Below are 21,607 nucleotides of genomic sequence, written 5' to 3'. Positions count from 1 at the left end.
GGCTACGTTAGAGGGTTTTTCGGGTACATTGTTCGATTTGTAAAACTAATTACCTCTGAATGGAACCCTTCGTTCATAGCGAGACGTATGCCTGAAATGCAGTTAGTTAGCAGGCCACCGAATCACCAGCTCCATGATTTCGAAACATGGCGAATATCTGCAGAGTACAACTTCGACATATTTGGCCGCCGGTAGCTGTAGCTGTGCTTCCCGCTTACACTTCCCCAGCGCCCCACGCCCCCCCCCCCCCCCCCCCACACTGAGTTATGGGCTCGTCTACCTGTAAACAAAATGTTACTTCCGATTATAAGTTCCCGACCCCAGATATAAGACCTCTTGTTTAACATGAAAAGAATTGAACTTAAAAACCAGTATATGAGAAGTGTATTTCGATCAACATTGCTGTAGCTCATTTCGAAACGAAGTTGTTTAAGCCCAGGTCTTATAAGCGGCAGTTTACGGTATGTTAAATTGTTTATGCACAAAATAGTATTTCTAATAACACTAATTCATGCACTGTTTGCTTGAGTCCTTTTACCCAAGTCGCAGTGGCTGCCCGGCTTCCCAACTCAACCCGTCTGCCCGCCTCCTGGCTGGTTGACAAGTGGACGGGTGGTCGGGAAAGCTGATTTGCGGGCGCGTTAGATGGATGAATAGGACCATGGTTGCAAGATCAAAATCAGGATGACAGAGTACTGGCAAACTGGATAGTACGCTGACGAGAAAGCAGGCGAGCGGGGTTAGGTTTGGATGTTACTAAAACTGAGAACGGGAAACGGGGAACGGGGAACTGGGAACTGGGAACTGGGAACTGGGAACTGGGAACTGGGAACTGGGAACTGGGAACTGGGAACTGGGAACTGGGAACTGGGAACTGGGAACTGGGAACGGGGAGCGGGAATCTGGGAACGAGTGTACAGCGGTAACCGGCTTGAGAATTCAAAATGGCGGACCATGGAAAAGAAAAGGCTCGAAAAGGGAACAATTTGGAGAAATATGAGGACGTGTTAAAGTGCCCGAACACAGTTTTTGATACCTGAGTTTCATTTACCTTTTTCTCTAAAACCCTTGATCCTTTGGTCGCCAAAAATGGTAGCCAGCATGTTAACAACACAAGCTTCGGTTTTTAGATAGTTAAGCTGACGTATATGCCGTTGCCATGGCAACATATATAAATATAAACAGGCCTTTAAAATCGGTTTTGTTTATTTGGAGAAAATCTAGTCATTAGATTTTCTTTATAATTTGCATGCAACAAGCTTGTAACGATGCTCACAAGTTAACACCGTTTTAATAATAATTCAACGGACAGATCTTTGACTATCCCTTGTTGAAGGTTGGCTGGAATATCTAGAATTTCTATTGTTAAAGTTCAAATTTTTTTCAATACTCCAGTTACTTACTTCCTAAAGTGTTTTCGTGCCAAATTTCGTGAAATTCTAATGAGAGGTTCTCGAGAAATAGGCGTATTTCCGACAAAACTATTCCGCATTCAATCGCACTTTTTCGACTTACTACGCATGCGCTGCATTTAAGATGATTCCTTAACTGATTCTTTAGATTTCTTAGTATTGCATTGCGCATCCCTACTGCGCACGATTTTCGCATTAGCGTGCGGACATGAGCGCGTGCGCGTACAAAACGTAAGAGATTTCCCTCAAACTAAGCTCGGTAGCGAAATAAATGCTCCTTTTCTCTTAAACGAGCACGGTTACTCCCACTTTTTATTTCATAATTTCAATGAGAACAATATCCTCAATAACTGAGAAAAAAAATAGCAGAAATCTATGGCTACTTTTTTGGCAAATGAAATAAATACTACAGAGGGAGACATAACGGGCCCAAGAGCGCATGTCCAAATTATGTTTCCTTTAAGGATAAAAAAATGCAGGGCATTTGAAGACATTTTTTCTGGGACGTAGATGAATAAACAATCAAAGAAAGTCAAACTCTGTGTGATATAACACGCTGCATTGAAAAGTAGTCGAGCTTTTTTGTTGCGCAAGGAGATTACCTAAACTTAATAACCGTATTTGTCAGCATTGTGGAGTGAAAACAAACACGGTGACCCCTTCTTTTTACTACGTTTTTAAAATCTCCTTGTCCTGTGTACGTAACAACAGCACACCAAGTTTCATCGGAAATCTATGGTGGGTTCTTTTACTAGGGAATCACCTTAACTGAGGATTGCTGGGTTCTTTGCATCGTTACCTTTTCTAACATACCTTTGTAATAAAAGACTAAAACCATCAATACACTGTGTTTAAGTGTTTAATTATGAAGAAAAATAGTACATATATAGTGCGGGCATTGAGCAAATAAAATGATCGCTGTACTGGCGCCATGTTTGGTTTTTGCAATCCTTGTGCGCGCGCTGAAATGCGTTAGCAAGAGCGCGCGCGAAAACTGTGTTCGGCCACCTAAGGTTGTAAACGTGAGTTTCTACCGGCTGTCTGCAGCAGAGTCCGATTGGTACTGGGATAAACAAAGCATGAAATGGTGCCTGGGGAGGAATTCGAATCGGTATTATCACATGCTACCCCAATCGGTCAGTACAAAATGCAGACTGCAGACTGCAGACTGGGTACAAAACGCAGACTGAGAATAAAGGCTGTTTCTCGTCTGATACGCATACGTGACAACATACCGAGTGTCACGCAGTCGCTTTTCCGCAGTCATCTTTCAACAACATCTCCATTATTCTGGACTATTCCTTGCTCGTTTCTCACAGTTTGTCTTTAACAAAGCGGCCAGGCTACAGGTTATTCATTTCCTGCTTACCTGATTTGCCAGCTGAATTGCCGATCTCCGAAAGGCCGCCATGCCGAATGCAAAATTCAAATGGTTTGGAATAACGCCTTCCTCATTCCGCGCCTGGTACCAGTTTCACTAAAAGCTTAAAGTTGCTATTGATAACTTGTGGCATTCAATCTTGTTGTGATTGGCTAGTAGAGAGTGTTTCTGTTTTTATAAAGATACACTTGCGCAACACAAATACGTCACGATCAGGAATCCAATGAGTCACGACAGATAAAGATTATTATATACCGCATGTTAAGTTATCATTTTGGCTGTAGGGACCAAAATTTAACAATTGTGTTATAAAGATCAATATTTTTTATAAAACTGAGTATTTTTGGTTCGTAATCATCGAGTGTTTATCATTTTGTAGCCACACGTTACTCTTGTGATTCTAGGACCCGACTGCCCGCACAGAGCTCGACAGTCTTATGACTTGAAGTTGTTTATTCCAGTTTATCGAGATCACTAGAGCTCCAAAAATTACCTTATCGATTGTCGTTGGGGTTCATCTACTGGCCCTGGTCTAGATCTCCCACCTAGATTCTGTTTAGGCTTCTTGTTTTGTAAACTTTAGCTTTTATTGGTTGTTTCAGTAACTTTGTAGTTCGATTCTGAAAGTCGCGTAAAAGTGTTTGCGTTACGTAAAAGCCTAAAAGGATGTTTAATCCTCCAGGACCTCTCGCTCGGCGATCGCCTCGTGGATCCACAGCTACTTTGTCAATGTTATAACGAAATTCATGATCAATGACAGGACAGACGCATGAAAAACTGACGTCAATTTGTTAAATAGAGGTCTCCCGCGGATACTGTGCCATTTCACATTTTGTACGGTATAACAAAAATTTTCAACCGGAACACTCTTAAATTAAGCTACAGTTGCTTGAATAACGTCAAATCAATGATATCCAGCCACAACAAAGTCGCGAGCAGCAAATCTACAAATCCCGCCGAAGAAGATAAGAAAAACTGCAACTGCCGGAAACCAGACAGGTGCCCCATAGATTGCAACAGTATCGTTGAAAGTATTATTGTACCGGGCTAAAGTTACTACATCGGCATACATCGGGCTTAGTAACACTCCATTTCAATTTTTACAAGATATAGAAATCATATATGTTCATTTCGAATCGATAGGTATAGAAGCGCAACTGAGCTTAGCAAGCATATATGGAGAGGATCCTAAAGGAAGATTCCAATCCTACTTCCAATCCTACTTCTTAGCCCATAACGTTTACAAATCCCACTTTCCAGTGCTCAAATCCTATTCCCACCAGCAGAATTCAGAAAAAATCCCAGTGCTATGCATGTCAGCTCTTTTCTCTTCGCATCCGCAAAATTACGACTTCTATAAATACGACCCAACAAAGACCAAAGAATTCACGAGGATTTGCGAAGATGTTCTGAAGATAATAAGATCCTTTTAGCCTGTACGAAAACCTGCAAGTAGGGTAGTTATCGCGATTAGATGGTATAAGTTGGGCTAAAAGTTCCTGCCATTTCGCACTCCTGTCATTCCTAAGTAAGTAAGTAAGTAAGTAAGTAAGTAAGTAAGTAAGTAAGTAAGTAAGTAAGTAAGTAAGTAAGTAAGTAAGTAAGTAAGTAAGTAAGTAAGTACTTTATTTAGACACATTTCACCAGTGAGCCTGGGGCTCGTTTAAATGTGAACGTGTATGCTAAAATTAAATGTAAAATTTAAATGTTATCTATTCAATAAAAGTACAAAATTGAAAAACTAGACTATAAAATTGAAAAACTAGACTATAAAATTGAAAAACTAGACTATAAAATTGAAAAACTAGACTATACTGAAAAATTTAAATATGTAAACTAATCGATACAAAGATTACAGCAACAATTGGCCTCGGTAGTCAGGTTAACATTGTTCAGTAAATTTTTTAAAATTCTAAGAGAGGAGCTCCTCTTATATTGTCAGGTAGGTTGTTCCATAAACGTGAAGTTATGTAGCGATAAGATTTATGCAAATACTTTGATTTAAAGGTAGGCTGATTAAGCTTACAATAGCCTCTTAGGTCATAATTGCTAGAACGCAATGAGAACAATTTATAAAGAAGGATCAGGGCCTGCATGTATCTGCGATACTCCAGGGACTTGATGTTTACTATCTTTAAGTAGATCGCCATATGGAGTTGACTTGGGCAGATTCATTAGTGTTCTGATAACAAACTGATTAGTAAATTCTAGCTTGTTAGAAAGTCCAGATGAAAGTCCCACTAAAACAGGTGCACAGTATTCCAAGTGTTTCCTGCCTGCAGGAAATCTGTTTGCCGACTTGTAAGTGTCCTTATTCTTCCGAGCTTGGTCGGATGGATCATGTTCAGTGTTGTTTCAAGAGCGGTCTCGGAATTGACCGAATGTTTTCCTTTTTTCTATACCTGTAGATATTATAATATCGGTTACGTCACAAGCTCAGCTCTAGTTAACTTAGTTATCAGCTTGAGGATATGACTTATATAAGAACCACTACATACATACTTTGAACCCAGGAGTATCAGCAGTTCATGTAGTGTGATCATCCGGGAGAGGGTAGCTCTAAAAAGAAAGGATTTTGGTGACTGACCTTTCGACAATCTAATCTCTGAGCGGAAGTGATCTTCAAAGTCAAGTAAATAGTGTTTGCCTGTCGATGGAAGATGACTTCCGCTCAGGTTGTCGAAACGTCAGTCACCCACAACAGTTCTTTTCAGAACTACTCTCACCTGCACGATCGCAATATACGAAAAAGGAACTTCACTAACTGCTTTTGAAAGGAACAAATTTACCGCTCGATTTGAGAACAGAAACATTGAGAAAACAGCTATAATCTGCAACTCGACAGGTGCTAAAAATTACAGCCTTTAAGTACTGCATTTGCTGTAAGTAGCATTTACTCCATCGTTGGTATCTAACCTAGCGTTTTTGTCAGGTTTTCTGAAACCCATATACTCTTGGGACGAGAGAGGCAACAGGGAGTTAAGTATTTTGCCCAAAATACAACACATTGCTAGGTAACGGCCTTTCACCAGCTGTCACTAGACTACTGCGTCTCCACAAGTAACGATCAGCCCTGAACTACGCCATCATTCACCATATCTTTATCAGCGTTTAGAAATTTGGAAACCCGGCCTTAATGATCATAACTGAAATAGACCTCTTAACCAATAACCTAAATAATTTGTTTTCTGCGAGGTGGCTTCAAAGAATGAAATACAAAGTGTAAAAACGCATCCACCTCTCTTTAAAGCCACCAAATCTATAAGTCAGAAGTGTCTACTATGATTTTTAACAACATTGTGTCGTCACGCACATAAGCGTGATTGTTCAGCTCAGCTAACGAGCAAAACATTGGGCAACCACTGGCGATGTTGGTTTCTCTTCTTGGTCTCTGGAAGGAGGAGCTGCTCGGGTCAGGCCTGAAGGCGTCGATCACGTGTTCCACGTTATCCTGATCCAGCAACATGAAGGTGACCTTCTGTCTGAATGGCCAGCGGAGTAACGCGTCATAATGACCGCGCATGACAACAAAGAAGATTGAGATGTGTGTGCCTCGGCCCATGCCATCTCCATTTAAGTAAAGACGCGCACACATTTTGTAACCATAGCGACTGGTAAAGAAGCACGGGCTGTAGAAGGACACCTGTTGTCCGGTAACTGCGTCATTTCTTCTGCGAGCATAATCAGAAATCTTCCACAGCAACTGACCATCGTAGCTTGAGAATTCTTGTTGTCTCACATACTCCTCTAAATCAGCCAGTGTAACATTTCTAAGTGCCAGTGTGTGCTCGATAGACTCTATCCTTCGCTCCTGCCTCCTGGCACTCTCCTGGTTGGAATCGAGTTGTCGTTTAACGTTACCCACGTCACGCCTTGCTTCTTCTATTGAGCGATTATTCTCCACGAGTAACACCTCGTGATCAGCGGTCCTGTTTTCAAGGTTGGTAACCCTTCGTGTAAGCTCTGGGTTTTGTAATCCACCACTGATATCACCAGATACTTGGGAACAAGATGGTACGCCTGACAAATTCCCTGAAGCCACTTTTCTTTCCAGAGCGGTGATTCGTTCGCTGTGCTCTCGACATTTTTCGCGCAGAACCCTGGTTTCACCTGCTTGGGTTTGAACTTGAGCAAGAATATCTGCAATCACACTGTCGTAGTTTGTAAAGATGTGTGGATTTCTGGACACAGTTCTTGGATCTCTCATGAGAAGTGCTTCCACTTCTCTGCTCAGTCGCAGGGCATGTTGTAGGATTAGAGTGGTGTGGTAAGAGTTCTCTTGCTCCAGATGTTCCTTCTTTTGGTTGTGGTCAAGGATCTGTTTAATAAAAACGTATAATTAGAAGAAAATCTACCCTTCTGCACCCTCACATACGCCAATCAGAGCGCGCGTAGTATCAAAGTATACATTCCTTCATATCAACTATAAGAAGAAGAGACATAGCATCTTTGCTTGGGGATAATTGTGAAAACTGTCCCTTATGTTTATCCTGACCTGACTTTCATATTTACTTATTAATATTTTAACATTTACTTATTAACTTTTTGATACATACTTAATCATTTTTACATTCATAATTTCTTTTGTGTGTGTGTCCCCAATTAGCAGCAATGCTAAATACCCCAGAGATGTTAATAAAGGTTTTTGTTTGTTTGTTTGTTTGTTTGTTTTGTAAATTTCGACAATCGAAGTAAACGAGTGGGTTTCCTTTCTCTTTCACGTGGTGAAAAGTTGTTTTAAAGGAAAAAGAAAACAACTTTTCTGTGCGGTTTGTTACGAGTTATAGAAACACTCAAGAAAGTTTGGGAAAACTCAAAAAGCTGTGGAAACATTCGACTGCGGCTCGTGTTCCCGAAGCATTTATCGTTCTCTCAAACTTCCACTCGTGTTTAATTAACTGGATTGTGACCTCGAGGTTTCTTTGAGAGGAGACACTGATGATGGTTAATGAGGCAGAAGGCCGAATTATTATCACTTCATAGAATTCGAGTTTTAACAGAATTCTGAGTAACTTTTTTTCAACGAAAGACTTCAAATATTTCCCCATATATAAGTATGTGTTACGGTGCGTTTACTGAAACCGAGGCCACCCAGACAATGAAAACCAATCAGATGGCAGAACTGAAACAATAGATTCCAACATTTTCAAATACAGCCAATCAAATGTCCTTTACAAAACAATGAAATCTCAACTTGTTCGTTGAGATGCTCCTGACTACGGTGTCTTGTTAATAAATTGTTAAGCTCGAGCCGTTAGAACTTTCGCGTTAGAAAATATTGTGTTATACTTTGCTTTAGATTTTACTTTTACAACCCTGATAAATTCGTAGTTGAGTAAGCATCACAACGAACAAGTTGAGAGTTCGTTGTTTTGTACCTGACATTTGATTGGCTGGATTTGAAAATAGGACATTTGATTGACTGGATTTGAAAATCATTGTTGGAATCTTTTGTTTCAGTTCTGAAATCTGATTGGTTTTCATTGTCTGGGTGGCTCCGGTTTCAGTAAATGCACTGTAAATCTTCACGCTTTAGCTAAATCACGCGCGGACTGAAGAGTCGTGTGAAGCTTGCAGCTGTTTATCAATGTTAGCACGCTCTCACGGTTTTAGAATGGCCAATTTCACTCTTTTAGTCTGCTTGGTTACTGAATTGTCTAGTACTGTTTCTAATCTTCATTGGAAACATCGCAAAAACGAAAAAACGTCGCCATTATGTGGAGGAGCCACAGTTTTCTCACACTAGTGGCTTATAGCCGTTGCACACTCAAGGCTGGTTTTCACTAGCGCATAAGCATAAGCCGACATACGCAGACGCAGTGAGATATTATTAATTAGCATCTTTTATTAAAAATTTTCCTAACAAAATTATCAACATTTTACTCTGCCTGTGTATGTCGGGCTCATGCTTACGCGCAAGTGAAAACCAGCCTTATTGGCTCATAGCGTACGAAAGCTCATGCAATAAGATTGTAGTTTTTAAATTACAGTAAAAACCCGCGTGTAAGAACCTAGGGATTTAAGAACCTTCAGGCAGAAATGTGCTTTTTTAATACCCCAAAATATAAGAACCTGTTTAGCCAAACAAATTCCAACAGGTTCTTATATGTGGGGTTTAACTATTTAATTTATATATTTTTTTACCAAAAACCAAAAAGGTAATCGAGAGTTTAGAAAATTGAATTGTTAAATGAAACTCAAAATGCACAATGTATGTGTTGTTTTCGGGTCAGGATGGTAGAGATTCAAGACGATTCAAAGTAATCAAGGCAACAACTTTTATTCGAGCGAGCGAGCAACATGCATGACACTGATGCGCATGCGCGCATGTAGAAAAACCGCATGCAAACTGTGACATCCCCCTCCTTCTGACGGAGATATGGTAACAGTAACAACAACAACAACAACAACAACAAACAAACAAAAATTAGCAATGAGTTTTGTTCAGTTTATAAGTCCAATCTGTCAGGGGGCTTGACAAGCCTTGAGGATCTGCGGAGTGGGGGTTCTGGAGTTGGCCCTCTCAACTGTGGTGCACTGGCAGATGCCGGTGTGGTCTGTTCACACGTAGGGAAACTCTCACTTGGTAAGGTGCTGGGCGTGGTGCTATAGACTTCATTCAGGGGTGTCGATGGTTCACCACTGGGGTTGTTGCTCTGGATACAAATTTTCTCTCCTGTTGGCCGAAGATGACTGCGGTTTCGCCGGAGGGTACTGCCATTTGCCATGGTGACCATATATGAACGGGGGGCCTGTGTGCTACACTTGACAACACCAGGTTCCCATTTGTGATTGCGTGGGCTAAGTACACGTACTGGGTCATCAGGGTGTATGGCAGGAAGGGGCTTGGAAGACCTGTCATACTGTGATTTATGCTGATCTTGCCGTGCTTGGAGCTTGGTGTTTACGTCTCCATCTGCAGATAAGGACAGGCCTGGTTTGGATACAGAAGGGAGGTTTGCTTGGTATACTCTTGAGTTTAAGAGCTCTGCTGGTGATGCGATGTTGTGGTCAAGTGGGGTGCTGCGAAGGCATAACATGGCAAGATGAGGATCTGCACCAGATTCTTTGCATTTCTGGAGGAGGTTCTTTACAGTCTGTACGGTTCTCTCGATGAAACCGTTGGCTTGTGGATAGTACGGACTTGTTGTCACGTGGGTGAAACCATAAGTGCTGCAGAATTCTTGGAATAATGCAGAGGTGAACTGAGTGTCATTGCCAGTAACAAGTTTATTTGGGATCCCATGTTCTTCAAAACTGGATTTCAGGTGTGCTATTGTTGTGTCTGACCGGATGTTGTTCAACTTTCGCACCAGAGGGAACTTGCTGTAATAGTCAGATAACAACAAATAGGGTGAGTTGTTCCAAAAGTGTGTGCTATGGTTTCTGTAGGATGTCATGAGGCATGAGGGGCTCCTTTAAGTTCATATTTTGATTGTGTTGACATGGAGCGCAGGATTTGACCATCTCTTCTATGTCGCGGTTTATGTTGACCCAGAACACTGAACCCTTAGCACGGAGTTTGCATTTTTCTGCTCCTTGATGTGCATAGTGTAACTGCTGGAATACGTCTGCCTGTAGGCTCTTCGGAATGAGAATGCGTGTACCCTTCAGGATTACTCCATCTGCGACGGTTAATTCGTCACGATAATTCCAGAATGCATGAAGGTGTGCTGGGCAATCTGATCTTGTGTCGGGCCATCCTTAGGTGATAGTTGAACGAAGTGAGAGGAGTACCTCTCCTTGGCAGTTTCTTCTTTAATCTGAGCAATCCTTGTTGGGCTTGCATTCAGGTGGAGCTGCAGTTCATGGACAGATACGTCCAGCCCTTCAATTGTATCACCAGGGCAGGGGCTGATCCTGAACAGTGCATCAGCCAGTGGGACGTTCTTTCCTTGGACATACTTGATGTTTACATCGCATTTCTGGATCCTAAGCATCATCCTTGCGATGCGTGGAGGAGCTGTTGCAAGGTGTTTCTTGAAAATCGCCTCTAACGGCTTGTGGTCTGTCTCAACAGTGACGCCTCTTCCACATACATAGTAGTGGAACTTCTCAAGACCATGTACCACGACTAGCATTTCTCTCTCGATGTTTGAATGGCATGATTCTGTCTCTGTCAAGAGCTTGCTTCTATACTCGATGGGGCCCTTGTCTTGGAGCAGGGTTGCACCAAGGCCACGCGAGGATGCGTCAACTTGAATGGTCACTGGTTTTGTACTGCCAAAGTACTGTAACGAATCGGCTGATGCGATGGCTTTCTTAATCTTATCTACAGCTAGCTGGTGCTGGGGTTGCCACTGGAACTCACTGCTTCTCTTGGTGAGGTCCCGAAGGGTGGCTGAGTGTGCTGCCAGGTTGGGCAGGTAAGGGCTAAGGAACTGTGTCATGCCAAGAAAGGTTTGTGGGTCAGCAAGACTCGTGGAGGGGTCCATGTTGCTAATTGCTTCCACCTTCTGTGGGTCTGGTCTGAGGCCGTTTGAGCTGATGATGTGGCCAAAGAATGGTATTTCTGTACATCTTATCTTGCATTTGTCTGCATTGAAACGGAGACCGGTTTCACGAGCACGTTCCATAACTACTTTCAGGTTTGTATCATGGTCAGCGAGGTCGCATCCATAGATGACGATGTCATCAGCGATGCCAGTTACACCAGGGAGATCTCCAAAAGTTTCATCAACTTTCTTCTGAAAGATGTCCTGGGCACAGATCAGACCGAAGGGAAGCCGCAAAAACCTATATCTGTCATGAGGTGAGTTGAATGTTGTGTACAAAGAACTGGCATGATCAAGTTTAATGTTCCAATATCCGCTTCGGGCATCTACGATAGTGAAGTATTTGGCTCCGTTTAGCTTTGGAAGTACATCGTCCAATGTTGGGGTGCAGTGATGTGGGCGCTTGATGGCACGATTGAGGTCTTTTGGGTCTAAGCACAATCGAAGCGTACCATTGGCCTTGGTCACGCAAACTAGTGAGTTCACCCAGTCGGTGGGCTCATCTACTTTTGCTATGATGCCTTGTTCAACAAGTGCATCAACTTCTCTCTTAAGAGGCTCACGTAGTGCTTCGGGTACTCGTCGTGGTGGGTGGATGACTGGGGGAACTGTGGGGTCTAGGGTGATATGAAACTCCCCCTGGAAGCATCCAATTCCCTGGAAGCAATCCCGATACTGGCAAAGAAGCTCTGACTTTGCATCTGGGCAGCCCAGTGGGTTTGGCATAGGTGCTTCCTGGGTCTGTGTGGTGGTGATACCATAGTTGAGGGTGACAAGCTTCATATCACGACAGGTCGGGAGGCCCAAGATTGTTGGGCCTACAGTGCTCACTACATGGAAGGCATACGATTTAGAGTGGCCATGGTGTGACAAGGTGAGCTCACAGATGCCATAGTGTGGTATGGTGTGACCCCCAAAGACAGTAATCATTGTAGCTGTAGTAAAGCTTGTGTGTCGTTCTCAGAGACACTGTTTATGTACAAGGAGTGAAAGTACAGTTGTGGAGTGTTGTGTTGTGGAATGTCCAGCATGTGTGGTGTGTTCTCTGGTGGTGGAGTTTCAGCACTTTGCTCAGCTGTGTTAAGTGCATGAATGTTCTCCTTTTTCTTTTGCCAGTGGTCTCTGGGTTGCCCATGGTCTTGCTGTTTTACTCTTTGGCGAGAGCGGCACACAGCTATCCAGTGGTTGTATCTGCCACAGGCTTCACACTTTGTTCCATATGCTGGGCACAATGATCTCCGAGCTAGATCATGAAAATTTCCACAATTTCCACATTTGTCATCTTTAGCCTGCGCTCCCTGTATTGGGGGCTGTCCCGTGTGTGGACCCTGCCTCAGGGCATTGACCGTTGTAGTTTGACTGCCTCTGATGTCCTGCAACTGGTTACTTGTAGCTTCTTGGGTTCTCGCAATGTTTAATGCTTTGTCAAGTGTCAAGGTTTCATCATGTTCAAGAAGTTTTGACTGCACACGCGGGTTGTATGATCCAAAGATTAGGGCGTCAATGATATGTTCGTCAGGACTTGTGTACTTACATTCTTTCACTAAGATACGTACTTTCTTTAGGAAGGAATCGACTGCTTCGCTCGGGTCTTGCTTGATGGTGCGAAGTTTGTATCGGGCGAGTCTGAAATTACTTCTCGGTGCCACATAGTCTTCAAATTTTTCCCAGTACGTGTTGAGTTTCTTCTTTTCGTCAGCTGTCAGCGTCCACGTGGAGGCTAGTTCTCGGCCTTCATCGCCTGCCCAAATGAGCGGGAAACTTATCTGTTCTGGCTCGCTCTTTTCCTTTAACGGGGCGGAGAAGTACAGCAGGCAGAGATTTTTGAATTTTCTGAGAGCTTGCGGTGCGTCCGATGAGGACCAGTCCATGTGGGGAATTGGTAATCCGGCTAGCTCCACCACGTTTGTTGTTTCGAATGTCGATCAAAGACGTGGATATGCACCGGCCTGGTGCCCAAACTCGCGGTGGAAATCACAGTTAAAGTTGTGTACTCACGGAAAAGATCCCACTTCTGACGCCATGTTGTGTTTTCGGGTCAGGATGGTAGAGATTCAAGACGATTCAAAGTAATCAATGCAACAACTTTTATTCGAGCGAGCGAGCAACATGCATGACACTGATGCGCATGCACGCATGTAGAAAAACCGCATACAAACTATGACAATATGTTAAATTTGAACTGTTATTATGAAACAATTATTGCTACAATCCACAGAATGTATCATTTCTATGTAATCTTGGTCTTGGTTCAAATGCAAGGGTACATTAATAAATATTTATAATGAAGAACAGACCAGATTTTATACTATTTTCTGATAATCAACAGCAATGTCTACTCTGTAGAAATTAAGAACCTACTTAGAACCTAAACTGTCAATAAGTACCCCATAATACAAGAACCTGTTTTGCCAAACTCTGAAAAAAGTAGGTTCTTACACGCGGGTTTTTACTGTAGTAGATAAGTACAATTCTACTAAAACTCGATAGGAACTCGAGAAATGCTCTTCACTGCTAAAATGTAGCGCGGAAAACAGCTGAAACGCACAGTTTTGCGACAACTAATCATAGTTTCGCCAAATTAAGCGACTCTTCTCTGATTTGGACAAGCCAAATTCAAAGCCAGTGACATATTAATTCGCCAGCATGGTACAATGAACGTTGTACCACTAATGGGGTGCTAAAGATATTGCTACAAAGCAAAGACACAATTTTAAGGCGCTTCCATTTGTTTTACTTGTGCTTTTTTATATTATTAGGATTTCCAAATTTTTCTGTTTAGCACCCTAATCTGTATTTCATCTCTAGCTATATACTTCGGAGCATTCTTCTGCCCATACCTCAGTCTTAGAGCAGCCAATCTGTGAGAATGGACATGGTCCCTGAACACTATCACAGTCTCCCATGACTGGGTCTTGATGATGCAATAGCTGAAACGAAAGAAACAATTAAGCCACAACAATGAAGAGCTGGTGAGTGACACAGTTCTGTGAACATAGAGGAAGCAGCAAATCTGGGTAAATGAATTTGAACAAAAATTTACATTTTACCTTTGCTCGAGGAATGCCATCTTCGCTGCATTTTTCGCATACAACTGGATATGCTTGACATTCCTGCTTATGATGCAGCTGAAAATAAAACAGAACGTAAAAGTTCCAATGCATGACTGAGTATTCTGATAGGATAGGATAGGAAGCCTTTATTTCAACACGATGAGCTTTAAAACTGAAAGCTTGTGGGTTCGTGTATAAAAAAAAAAAGAAAGACCGAATAACAATGTGATAATAAGTAAAAATTTTAAAACTACTAAACTTATAAGAACCTGATCTATATTTACAATTTTTACACGTCATAAAACGTTCAAATATAAATAAAATTGTCATCACTATGTCCCACAGCTGAAGCGGACACTACGTTGAATTTAAAATCTTTAAAATAACATTTTGTTCTCAATCGTCGTTTCCCAGCGTTCAGTACACGAAAAAGTAAACGCCCTCAAAATCAATAAGTCCTCAGGCCCTGACAACATTCCTTCGAAGCTTTTAAAACTCGCGGGCAATGCTATAGTTCCACCTTTGATGGGTCTCTATCGGTATAGCTGTGCACGCAAAGCAGTGTTCTCTACTTGGAAGACAGCAAGACTTACGCCCATATTCAAAAAGGATGATGAAACGGACCGCGGTTATTACCGCCCTGTGTGTTTACTTAGTATTCCAAGCAAGATCATGGAATCAGAGGTCAATGACATCCTTGTAAGGCATATCTTCAAGGATAATAATCTGGCCTCAAACAGGCAGTGGGCATACCGCAATGGCAGAATATCTGCTGATACACCTGACGGAGACGTGGAGGAAAGCATTAGACTCAGGAAAGTTTGTGGCAGCGGCGTTTATCGACTTCAAAAAGGCTTCTGACAGTGTCTCTCACGCTACATTAGTGACGACGCTAAGAAGAGATTTTGGTATCACGGGCATGCTTCTCGATTGGTTAAAGAGCTATCTAAGTGAAAGGCGACAGTTCACGGTGATTGATAAGGAATTTGAATTTTGTTTCTTATGGAGAAGAAAATATGAACATTTCGACGAGAATTCAGTGACAAAGTCAAGGACAGTTAACAGCAAAAGTCCCGTACCTTCATCTTGTTAAGATTGATTTGCCTTTTGCAGAATCCACAGGTTTCCAGCCTATACTCGCATTCCTTTTCTAAGTGCTCAGTGAGATCAGCTTTTTTCACCTCCATGCCACAATCAGGATGCACACAAGGTATTTTAAGGTACTCACAGCTGTTAGTGTGATTCTGTGTTGCGACAAAAAAAGAATTAAATGCTTGCACTAATAAACTCTTGGGATTGTTTTAGTAGCCAGTATATACACATTCAATTTCTTATATACGCAGTAAGTAATTTGGTGATTAACAGATGGGCTAAGAAATGTTTTGCTTTCTATATTATAAAATTCAATAAACCTGAAAATATTTAGCTTCAAACCTTTACAGCCATTTTATGGGTCATTCTGCAACACTCATCCCACCCTCCCCTATGCCAATTGCTGCCTAATAAGGAGTAATGTATGTTAAAAGGCCCAATAATTATTAAACCAAGTAAAAGGCAAGACACGCGACATACAGTAACAGTTTTACGGCTAAGTTATCTACTTTTAATCAAAGAAAACATGTACAGATATAAGAAAGAAAACATCCGCAAAATATATGAAATACTTAAAGAAATCAAAGTAGAAACTGAGACAACAGCTATAATACAAAATGTGCTTTGTGGCAACATGTAATTCAACTGCATAACCACACGCAGTCCTAAATACATACGAGTGACGTCGTTGAGTGTATATGACTTGTATATGACTTGTACCAAGACTTGATTGTGGTATTGATGAGAAATTCAATAAACAATCAAAGTATGTGCAAATTGCGACAGAGACAAAAAAAAAAAACAGAAAATATATGGCGGAAACTCAATGCTTTCCAACCTGTTACTGGAAATCATTTTACAATGAAACCGGGATGGGTTCAGGAATGTATATAGGTAGCGGGGTTATTTTGTGTTCATCCCTGAAAGGGGAGAGCTTAATCTGCTTGATTCAGAGAAGGGGCTTCCTAAGTAGAGGACGTACGGTATTCAATATTATAACTATTATTCTACAAAATATACCATTCCAAGTGAAGTATTTAAATGTACCTGTAAACTGAGTTAAATACATTTAAAAGACCACTTTAAAAAAGAAATATTCTGACATGTAGTAGTGATAACAAGCTAAGGGTAAATTAAGATGTCCGCGTGTGTATACCTCCAAATGTCTGACTTCTCCTTTCCATTTGCATCCATCAACCATGAATGTGCAGTGGACAACTAATGCCTGTACTTCACGTCGCATGAAATTGTCCGGAAAAACCTAATAAGAAAGAAAATTAAATCAAAAAATCAAAATGTATGTCATGAAATAACCACAACTTTCTCCAAATCAGTAATTTATGGTCAGCAGAGTTGGGAGTGTTTCAAACGAAAAATGACAACGGAAGTCCATTGTTTACACAATGTTTCCCATTACTACCCTATTAAGACCCTTGACAATACACATCTCCAAAAACACGCGTAGCATTTTTCACCAGATCGATTGGACTTTTTTTAAATTTTCATAGTAACTAAATATAACTTAATTTGAATTTGTGCCCACCTAAGAACAGACTAATACTACTGACTCACAATCGAAAGTCTTTCTTGACAATTTATCACAGTCTTAATGTACTTTACATATATTGTACCTCGTGTGGAAAAAGTTCTGTTTGATCTTGTAAACAGGTCATATTTGTAGTTCCATTTCTAAACATATTGAAATACATTTGATTAGTGAGCAACTAATAGTGGTGTTAATTAAAATAAATAAGGCGCGATCAATCTGATTCATGAAGCATACAGATGAGAACTTTATACCATGATAATCTATGATGTTCTTGGATTTATATAACTGAATAGTTTCATTCGCATTTTTAATTTATTGATAACGACTTGGAAACGCTTTTACATCTCATTACGCAAGCAAAACTGAAAAGGATGCGATTTGGAGCAAACAATAGTGCGATTCGTGAATATAATCGCACTGGCTTTCTGCAATTTGATTGGCTACTTTAAAAAGGCCTTGAAATCTGATTGGTTGATTTGTTCTCACTGATATACTGATATTCCCCGCATGAGCCTCCATTGCCAGCTAATTCTAGTCCAACACTGTGAATACGAATATGGTCTATTCGACCGAGTATATTCAAGATGGCGTTACTCAAACACTGACAAAATCTGACCATGTGAGCCAATTAATACGTTCGCCAATCAATTCTCAACACTTGTAGGGACTGCCAGATTATCAAATGTCGGAAAAGAACGTATCATAACTTATTTGTCTGGGAAAGTCAATAAGTATAAACCAATTTTATTCTTCGTGTATATCAGCTTCGAAAGGCAAAGTACTCGCCAGTAGCTAGTGAGTCGTCATTTGAAGAAGGTCAAAGTAAGTGAATTACGGTCGTTCCGTCTGCGAGTAGTTTCGCTTACGCACGGCAAATTCACTGGCGTCGGTACATCTTGGAAATTTGAACTATTTAGTATAACTTCATCCTCTTCGTTTTAGCAAATTGTAAAAGTAATCACTGTAGTTTTCGCAGGCTCAGCATACTTATTACTCGTTACAGGGATCGACAGATACTTCCAAGGAGTAGAACAAAAATACAACAATTGTATAACAAGCAGGATTCTCATTAAGTGCCGGCCGCCGGCTATAAAACAGGCCACTTCGATTTCCAAGCCGCCTACCTTTCGTGAAATATTAGTGTGTAAGTTGTAAAGAATAATTTAGGGAAATCATAGGTTTTTTGGAACGAGACAGAATCTTGACTGTCTTTGCTTCAGGACAATGAAGGCTTTGGCTAGCGAGAGGGCAGGGAGTTAGGGTGTGGTGTACGTCTTCAATTACGCTAGTGCTGTAAGATAAAAATTGAACAAGTCTTTCTAACCCTTAATATTCGTGGCGTTTTGACCTTTTGATTTTGGAAAAGGAAATATCTCCAAGAGAACGCGTAAAATCGCATTTCAGAGTCTCTCAAATTTAAAATTTTCTGGGGGAGCATATCCCCCAGACCTCCCTAGAGGTTTGTGCCTTCGGCACTCAAGGAACTCTACTTCCTAAATTAATGAGAACCCTGAACAAGCTTTCAAAATGAGTGGGTTACAGCCTTTAGTGAAGTTTAATACTTACAACCGTAAGTTTTCAAGACAAGACTGGCAGTAAAAGTGACCACATTTGGTCTGAATTGCATCCCTGAGAAGAAGCAAGCAGGAGTTACAGAGGTATTTTTGTCCTTTGTCCTCTTTGTCTGAGGGCGTCAATCGATATCCTGGCATCTCAGTGGCAAGGGGAAAGGTTCAACAACTCTTTATGGAAACACTGTGTCAGGTGTAGTGACCACAGGTCAGTTTCAGCTTCTCAAACGATGACCGGGTTACCTACAAAATGCAAAACAGAAGACAACAAATATTTTACAAACAAGCTTTGACCATTTACTTTGATTGTTGCGATCGGTAGAAACTGATTTTCTGACTGAAATATATACGATCTGTTGGTTTTTTGTTCACTGAATTTTCGGTGGTATCTGTCCACCTTCATCAGAGTGAAAAATGCATGTTCGTTATAACGTAGCTCGCGTTTTACGTGCTTGAACACACGTGCAGAATGAAAATTGGAAACAAAGGAGTATAAGCGCGCGGAAAGACTTTTCTTTAATTTACCGCGTTGGCGTCCATCCTTTAGTTTCACGACTCTTAAAATAGTCTCTTGGTATAGCTTGTAATTCATCGTTCGAGGATCGTGGCGTCTCTTCTTTGCGCTTGTTGTTTTATCGCTGATTCTCCGTTGCAAGCGCGGTCGAGACCGTGTTCGGCTCCAAGTGAGCTCCATGAGCGCTTACTTTTCACCTATGTATGTATACGGGCAGTCGTTACATTTGAAATTGTAAACAATACCTGTTTACTGATGGTCCTGTGGCCCATCTTTTGGTTTCTTAAAGATTTGGCCTAGCGTTCGGCATGGTTTGAACGCCGTGCGAATGTTGAAACTTCTGAGCACGCAAAACTCACAGGTCTTTCTTGCTCTCTTTTAGCTCGAGGCTTCTCTGCGAGACATTCTCGCAAAAGACTGTCTGGATACCCGTTGGTTCTAAGATCGTTGGTCACACGAGCTTCCTCCGCGCTTTTCAAGTTGAGTTGTCGATGGAAAAACGTTGGCTCTGTTAAGTAGCGTTCTCACCACTACTTCTTTGTGTTGGAGGGGGTTGTGAATTAAAGTCAAGGTACTTATTCGTGTGGGTCCTTTTTCTGTAGACATCGACTTCCAGAGAGCCATCGGAAAGTGCTGTTACCCGCGTGTCCAGAAAAGCTATGCTTTGACTGCTACCGTTTTGGACTCGCGCGCTCAATGGTGAATTGGATGTAAGTCATGTTAGGGTTAATGGTGTTGAGATGCTGATGGAAAATATCCACATCCGTTTTTTTCAGATATTCCCATATCTTCATCATCATGGTCAGCAATCACAACGCTAACTGGGGAACGCGTAGCACAATCAAAAATCTGATGATAATGTACCCCTTTGTAGGGAAAGCAGTTATTGTGAAGTACAAACGACTTGCTCTGTGAGATTGGCGGTTTTCCTCCTAGAGTCAGGTTCATCGAGGATTTCTTTTACTACTTCTATAGCTAGCAGAATCGGGATGGAAGTGAAAAGGGAAACAACAGTCAAACGATACAAGCTCCTCGTCCTCATCAATTCTTTGGCTCAGCATTCTCAGTGGAGTTTTTCACAGTATACTGGCACTCCCTGTAGTGGTCTTAACACATTTAGCCATCTGGAAAGTTGACACGTTGGGGTGCCAGTACCACTGTTAATTGGTCTGAGAGGGATGCCCTTGCACTCCTCCGCTGGGATAATATAGTGTTCGTCCTTTGGTACAAGCCCCATTTTATGAACTTTTGGAAGTCCGTAAAAGACGCGGGATTCGGAGGTCGGAAGGTTACGGTTTTCGTACACTTCCTCGCTAACGTTCCTGATTGCTTAAGAGCGTGTCCATGAGAAAACCACGCAGAAGCAGGCTAGAGGTGATACAGCTCAAATCACCGATTTCGCTCAAACTTGGCACAAATGTTGGGTTTGGTAAGTGAATGACTGTGGCAAAAAAGGTACGTCAAAATATTTTATTCCCTTTAAGTTAGGGGGAACCCCTGCCAAGATGGTCATTTATCACTAATTTGTCACTAAAAGACATTATAAGTTGGGCTAGAAAGACTAATATCTGCAAAGAGTTGTTCACGCTTTGAATTAATTGTTGGCTTCAATTGTTGGCTCCTACTTTGGAAACACCTAGAGTTATATTTGGGTGTGATCCACACAGACAGACCTTTTGCATGATGTCTCACATTATTACTGTATCCTCTATACGTTCATTTGAAAAGCATTTGACATTGTCAATTTTGCCACAAAACAAGTTATTAAGGTTGGACTCCAGCGTTTCCCATCTTATCATTTTCTGACGTTCTTAAATGAAGGAAATTCTTCGAGCTAGCTTTTTAACCCTCTGAATCATGCCTAACTTTCTCACTTGTTCTCGAGTCAGTCGCGTGAGATTCCAGTGAAACCATACCATCTGATAGATCTAGACAGCCTATGGATCCTAAGTCACGTTCTACTACACTTGCAGTACAGCAAATATGCTTTAATCCGGAGAAGCTAACATCACTACTTGCATTGAAAAGAGAGATAAGTTTGTTCTTCCTACAGCTCAAGGATTTGAAGTATTCAAGCGTCTATCGTGGGTATGCAGGGGGGTAACTGTCAGCCACGGAACTTTGGAATGGCTTCCCAAGAAGTGGGGGAAGCATAGTTTACGACTCGATGCAATCACTTGATGTCAACACGCATGCCAAAGCACTTTCAGTGAGACTACAGTGAGGCTAGAACAGTTTCCTTGATACTATGAGAAGTAACACTGCAGTACATGGCTACCATTCTTTTAAGAGAGGTTCTAAAGGCACCACAGGTGGATAATATGCTGTCTCTCTCCTAAACTATACACAACAAGTGGTTAGACTTTCTAAAATTTCTTTCTTATAATACTTCCCCGGCCTTCCGCTTGCGCGAAGACTGCCCTCTTGCGTACGCTCGAGGGAAATGATTAAGCGAAGGATTAAGTAAAGGTCAACTTGTGGCAAGTTTATAAGGTGGTAGAAGCTCACTACACCTCTGATAATCTCTAAATAAATTTACA

The 21,607-nt window shown here is 41.5% G+C and overlaps 2 protein-coding genes across 2 annotated transcripts; both read right to left on the bottom strand.

Moving 5' to 3' along the window:
• Positions 1-6,052: 6,052 nt before the first annotated feature.
• Positions 6,053-18,694, bottom strand: LOC145477912 (TNF receptor-associated factor 2-like). The gene is made up of 7 exons (XM_081455792.1): positions 18,549-18,694; positions 17,065-17,122; positions 16,590-16,694; positions 15,421-15,585; positions 14,339-14,416; positions 14,129-14,218; positions 6,053-7,111 (listed from the first exon to the last, which is right to left on the bottom strand). The coding sequence occupies exons 1-7, from the start codon at positions 18,692-18,694 to the stop codon at positions 6,053-6,055; spliced, it is 1,701 nt and encodes a 566-aa protein (XP_081311918.1).
• On the bottom strand, positions 10,428-13,305 carry LOC145488326 (uncharacterized). Its single transcript, XM_081467169.1, has 3 exons — positions 12,285-13,305; positions 11,658-12,234; positions 10,428-11,492 (listed from the first exon to the last, which is right to left on the bottom strand). The coding sequence occupies exons 1-3, from the start codon at positions 13,157-13,159 to the stop codon at positions 10,428-10,430; spliced, it is 2,517 nt and encodes an 838-aa protein (XP_081323295.1). The 5' UTR covers positions 13,160-13,305.
• Positions 18,695-21,607: the final 2,913 nt, after the last annotated feature.

This window comes from Orbicella franksi, chromosome 1, assembly GCF_964199315.1.
Source record: "Orbicella franksi chromosome 1, jaOrbFran1.1, whole genome shotgun sequence".
NCBI lineage: Eukaryota > Metazoa > Cnidaria > Anthozoa > Scleractinia > Merulinidae > Orbicella > Orbicella franksi.
This window is presented reverse-complemented; position numbering and strand designations above follow the sequence as displayed.